We start from the raw sequence: 6,189 nt of genomic DNA, 5'->3' as shown, positions 1-6,189 counted from the left end.
TCTGTAACACGGAAGGCGATTATTCCTCATATTATATGGTTAGCACGTCAGCTCACATTACATCCTTATGAGCCAACATATTACAGTTGGGGATCGGCTATGTTGACTGCTACGTACAAAGGATTGTATTTCGCAACTCAGCGGTCAAAGAAGAAGGGATCTGTTTCAAGCTACCTACACCTGTTACAGCTATGAATCTAGGAGTACCTCCTAGTTTGTCGACCTTGTGAGCAGAAGCTATTATCCTGTCCCCATCTCCAATGTTGTTGCAAATGACATGAGACCTATGATAGGGTATCCGTGGATTCATGACAAGCTAAGATGGAGTCAGCAGCAAGATTATGGTAACTACTCTCGGGTAATCAATGATCTAGACATCCTCAGCACCGATATCATGGAGTGGGATGCATGGCGTATGGCACGAGTGGCCGAAATTGTGATTGGAGGCCTCATCGCATCCTCTTGTTTCCGTGACTCACACTTATGGATGGCCAGATGCTTCTTGTTGTACATAAACAACGTGGAAGTTTATTCTCCTGAGCGTGTATAGAGGTAGTTCGGGTACCGACAGTTGGTTCCAGTACCTCCCCTATGAGATGTTGGATGGGTGCACGAGTAAGTGTGTTATTGTACATACCATTATTACCTTAAGTGATTCATGTTAAGAAATTATAACTATTTATGTCACATACAAGAGGAGCGCATAGGGGACCGCAAGCATGCAGGACTGGTGATCCATTAATGCTTAGCATATAAATAGGTGCACGAAGTCAGCCGCGGTGGATGTCATTGTTCCTGCTAGACAATACGACGATGACACATACTGGGAGTACCTTTTGTGGTAACATTCACGCACACGTGCCACCTTACTCAACAGACTTATAGAGCTGGCCCCTACACCCTTCCCCGAGGACCATACCCGCCTTCTTCATGTTGTGGTAAGTGATGTGGTACATCTAACAATTTTTATTAGTTAAACCTATATATTAATGACATGACTCCCATCTTATACAGACTGAAGCAACTTACAAAATGCATACGTAGGCAGACCAAGCTTGTGGGGAAGCAAGTGGGTCACCAATGCGAAGGGATCAGAACCCTCTTCGGGACTACATGAGGACGAGAGGGTCTCACTTGCTATCCGCGTTACATGGTCTAGGTGGTTGTGCTCCGTGTTCGAGGGGGTACAACCTACCAGCCATGGACCCGTCCCGTGCCTCCCACAGCAGGCGCTCATCGAGTGCCCGTGAGGAACCCGTTCGGGCACAGTTGTAAGAGGCACATTCGGCTGCGGAGCATCATATGTCAGGTTCCCGTGCTGAAGCTGAGGAGTTCACGGAGGCTCCTAAGCCTGAGCAGTGTACACTGGGTTGACAGTCCCCGAAGTGGATATAGCCTCCTTAGATATGATGACACCTCCGCCTGTAGTATCGACTCATTACGAGGACGTCATTGACTCTACGCAGCAGACGCCTAACTAGAGCGGCCCACATGATTTTGATTGGGTTGCTGCAATGCAAGCCGTTAGCTTTGCTAAGCTTCTGAGCGGTCAGTACCTCTAATATCCCTATGCACCTGGGGGTTCGTAGTAGTACCAGCATGGTGAGACTTCGGCACACCGGACTCCATTGGAGCACATACTATAGGCACCCACACTTCTGCATGAGGATCCTTCATCATGGTACATGTAGGGCCGAGTTAGTGGGTCTAGATACACATTTGGTGGGGTCCAACAGGGCAGGACGATGACTATAACGAGTAAGGGCACACGTGGCAGGGGCTAGCGCATGCTATTGGGATGAGGGCCACACACCCGCCAGACACTTACACTCCTGGGAATTCTGTGCGGTGTTGTCATCGTCGTTGAGTAGGTAGTGCACTTGTACTTGTTCATGACAAATGTATTATTCACTTTATTTTCGTAGTCATCTCTATTATGTGTTGTTCACTGTAATGTTAATGTAATTATTTTTAATTTATTTTTGTCAAATAATTATGGCACAGAACTTTACTTATTACTTATTTATTGAGCATTTCTACATATTAATTATGATATTTAATGTTTCTTAAATAATGAGGGATTCATGCTTTGGTGCATAGCAAGAAGGTTGTAGTAATGGAGAAATAAATCTATGGCAATATCTTCTAGTACAGACTTTTCGTGGACGCCTACAACGATCGATATAGCATTAAATGCCTCATTGCAGGTTGTGTGCGGAGGGAAAGATGATCCCTTCAATGAGAATAACCTAATCTAAGCCATGTCCAAATTGCATGCAAGACCCTTCTATTCCGCATTAACCGCTCCGCTCCAACATGTAACCACCGACGACCTTAGGACCCTCTTGCATGAGCAACATCAAATGTATCTCAGGGTGTGCGAACTAGCCGACCATCCTTCTGTGCTAGGTTTCTCTATGAGGCAAAGAAGGATGGCGATGTTGCCTGAGCAATATGCATCCCACATCTGGGTTCGTCATTTTCTATTGGGTTACCCTGCTTATCTTTTTTTCATTGATTCTCTCAAAATTTCCCTAAAGGCCACCCGGGCTTGACAAGCAAGTTCAGCAATACCGTAGAGAAAGCGGGCTACACCTAGCTTAGCCTATCCAATATCCGATTCAAAAAGAGGACTTTCCGCACATCTTTTGTTCTTTCCACTGCTTGAAGTGATTGCGACAACTACGAAGAAACGACGAATCCCAACTACGGATATATAAGAACCGAAACTGCTCAGAGCATTCCATCCGGCGTAAGCATCTGGATAATCTGGAATGTGACGTGGCATACCCGAAAGCCCTAAGAAATGCATGGGAAAATTCAGAATAGAAAGATTCAGAATTACAAACCTTTCCTCTCGACAAAAAAGGAACCGAGTGTGAGAGTAGCAGAGCAAGAGCCCTTGAATTTTTCAAAATTTGTCTCATTGAAATATTCAAAAATTCAGAATGGGTTTAGTTGCTTAAATTCAAAAAATTAATAAAAGAATTTTGTTATCTAGTTATTAGCTAAAAAAAGATATTTATTGTCGAGGAATCTCCTTGCCGCCCTAGAAGTTTGAGATCGTGCCCGACCGTTTTGGAGTCTGTTCAGGCTCCTCTTTTGTGTTAGACGTTCCCGAAATACACGGATTTGATCAACAAAGAAATCCCAAACTTCTTGCTGATTTATATGCTCTTCGGCGAGGGTGTGACTCCTGGTTCGCATAGAAGACAACGAATATTGGCGAACCTAATGGGTACAAGGGCGCCCTCTACTATTAAACCAGAAAATAACGAGGACGATGATTTCATGCCACCAATGCCTCGATGTTCTAGCAGCAAGGAAATAGAAGGTTTAAGAAACACTGCAAGAGAACATTCACGCACCACATCGACATGGCATATGACCAACAAGGAAATAGGACATGCTCCTACCGTGATAGCTTAAGATGACGACAAGGACAACGATTTTATGCCACAATGACCCCTCCCTCCAAGGCCTCCATCTCCTGAGGACACTGAGGACCCTAAAGATTATGGTAGATTTGCTTCTACCCATCCTCACAACTTCTAATCACCACCTCGGTAATGACAACCATCTTACCTTGATAGCATAGACTGGCACAACTGGCATTCTTTCACTAATTTACATCGTCACTTTCCACCGCTACATGGGGATGATCTAGATAATCGATAGCTATGTACTATGCATCTTGAGATCAATAATACAAGGGAAAATATTGCACTACTAGATTTTAAATTGTACATCTTCAAACATGGCTAAGTGTTAAGGATACTCATAGCCTTTGAGGCTACATGATGAATTAAGAATTTTGAAATGTACACATAAATTAGCAAATAATTTCTAATTTTATCGTTGGTAATTGCTAACATTAATGTGTTTAGGCTCAAACCATGACATATGTTCATACATACATTTTGACTTAGCCTTTAGACGAGAAGTGATCAGAGCTTTAAGCATAAAATGACAACACCTCTATCCCGATTTTATCTTTAGACATGAAGTGACCACACAACAAAGCTTCAAACATGAAATGGCAACACGTCTCTTTCTGCCTTTGCCAGCGGACGTTACGTGACGCAGCACTTCCCAGCATAAAATGACAGCACCAAAGTGGTGGCAACCAGACCAGGCTATATTTGGCACATGAGGTGTTTAATACAACTGATTTTCAGCACATGAGGTGCCGAATATAGGCTATAGTGCTATATTCGACATCTCGTGTGCCGAATATGGTCGGACCCATGTTTTTTCGGTGTACGGTGTACCAAAAGTCAGTTTTCGGTAAATGAGGTGCCGAATATAGATACTAAAATTTTAAATAGGACAATATGTTGTCTATTTTAGTAAATACGGTCGTGTATGTTGTCTAATTTTGAGTTTTTCCCCGTTGTTTTGAGTGAACTAGTAGTAGAAACTAATACGAGATTAAATTAAGTTTTTGATTAAGGTGAATCAAAAACTTATTTGGTTTTTGTAATCCTTCACCCCCTCTGATTACATATTTTATCTATTGTGCACCTTAACAATCGAATCGATATGGAGTGACGAATCTTTATGGCATGCAGAGGAGCGTCGCCATCCTTGATTAATTTGTTCAGTGAGCAAGAGGATGGACTCTTAAATTAATTTTGCATAATTACTACTTGATCGCCTCTCTTGCATTGTAGCATTGTAGCTTTTGCAGCACTCGTACAAGTTATATCCATACATCCCCATCTTGCTCATCTATCACCACTAGTTTTGGGTTTTTTGCTTTTACTTGCTTGCTGTCTCCCTTTTCTACAGTCACCTGCCTGCGAGCTTGCTAGTGCAGGAGGCTTAGGGTCTCCAGTGGCTTGATGGTGTCAAGCCGGCGTGGAGGCGTCTGCGGCATCGCCGGCACCGAAGGCTGCACGAACTTGCAGTTGGGGCATGCCGGGGAAGACTTGCAGAGCATGACGAGCAGGTGGCAGTTGACGCACGGCACGGCCACCATGTGGCTGCCGGAGGTGATGCTGCTGCTCATGCTCTTGGTGTCATCTGCGATAGTGGTGGGGCTCGCCTTGCCGTCGAAGGTGGACGGGGTTGTCGAGATGTTGAGCTCCAGGTTCACGGTGCCCTGCTCCTCCATGGACTTGGGCCTCACCCAGCTCTTCTTCATGGTCTTCCTGTTCAGGTAGTACATCCTCCCAGACTGCCACAAACAAAAACATTTAAAAACTTGTCATTGGTCAGGAAAAGGATTATATGAAGCAAGTATAATAGCATCAATCCCATGAGGTTCATTGGTAGTGTCAGTTTGTTCTACGAGTTACCATTGCCTGCCTATCTAAAACAGAGCTCTATTTCTCCTGCCAGCTCAGCAATGTGCAGTGTCACGTAGGTGCCACGTAGATATTGCTCTGCCATCTAAAATAGTAATGCTTGTGCAGTGCAGGTATGGAGCATCTGATTTCTGCAACTTGCTAGTTGCTACTTTGGAATGCAAAATATTTTACTAAGAACTTAAGTGTAGTTATATGCTTACATGTAGGTCGAGGCACTGCTCCCAATCCAGGGGCAGGGGATCGCCGAGCTGTAGCTCCAGGCAGCTTGCATGGGACAGGGCCTCCTCCCAGGCGAAGTTCTTCCTCTTCTTCCCGCCGCCGCTGTTGCCGTCCGAGTCCGAGGACGAGCTCCTGAGGCTCTTGGCGATGGCGAAGCCTGCCGACACCAGCGTCGACGTCGGCCCCAGCGATAGCTCCGGCTGCACCTCCATCTTCACTGTAAACTCTCTATCTCCCACCACTGCTCTTGCCGCTGTATACTGCTAGAGTGAGAGAGGTTATAAATATATACTGCTAGTTCTACGAGTTGCGGGCTTCTGCCGTGGGATATCCGATCCGATTTATAGAGGTCATGAGGGTGAGAGTGAGGCGATGAGGAGAGGGGGAGGGGTTCCTTAATAAATGGGCTGCATCCAACGCCACAGTGAGGGGAGGAGAGGGTGCGCAGCCTGTGCATTTAACGGTGGCAATGGCAAGTAGAGTGAGCTTAAATGTCTCAGCTCTCAAACCTCTCCACCTCCTCCCCGTTTAAGTCTCCTCCGCGCGCGGACAGGCTGCTGCTTCTGCGCGCCACCCGGCCGGGCGCCGAGCTGATCAATTGAGCTATGGGCTAGGACTACGACGTACGCAGCCGTCATCAAATCTGTTGCCTTGTGCT

At 45.5% G+C, this 6,189-nt stretch overlaps 1 protein-coding gene across 1 annotated transcript; it reads right to left on the bottom strand.

Annotated features, from left to right (window-relative positions):
• Nucleotides 1-4,623: 4,623 nt before the first annotated feature.
• Nucleotides 4,624-5,984, bottom strand: LOC133887168 (protein CURLY FLAG LEAF 1-like). The gene is made up of 2 exons (XM_062327111.1): nt 5,513-5,984; nt 4,624-5,179 (listed from the first exon to the last, which is right to left on the bottom strand). Exons 1-2 carry the CDS (start codon nt 5,741-5,743, stop codon nt 4,811-4,813), a joined length of 600 nt encoding a protein of 199 aa, XP_062183095.1. The 5' UTR covers nt 5,744-5,984; the 3' UTR covers nt 4,624-4,810.
• Nucleotides 5,985-6,189: the final 205 nt, after the last annotated feature.

The sequence above is a fragment of the Phragmites australis genome, chromosome 12, assembly GCF_958298935.1.
Source record: "Phragmites australis chromosome 12, lpPhrAust1.1, whole genome shotgun sequence".
Taxonomy (NCBI): domain Eukaryota; kingdom Viridiplantae; phylum Streptophyta; class Magnoliopsida; order Poales; family Poaceae; genus Phragmites; species Phragmites australis.
The sequence above is the reverse complement of the archived record's forward strand: the minus strand, read 5'-3'. Positions and strand labels throughout refer to the sequence as shown.

What these genes read in the sequence shown, in the direction of transcription:
- LOC133887168 (XM_062327111.1), bottom strand. Translation starts at nt 5,743, where the DNA reads ATGGAGGTGCAGCCGGAGCTATCGCTGGGGCCGACGTCGACGCTGGTG. An exon ending in AGCAGTGCCTCGACCTACAT is followed by an intron (nt 5,180 to 5,512) that starts GTAAGCATATAA and finishes TGTTTGTGGCAG; the next exon opens with TCTGGGAGGATGTACTACCT.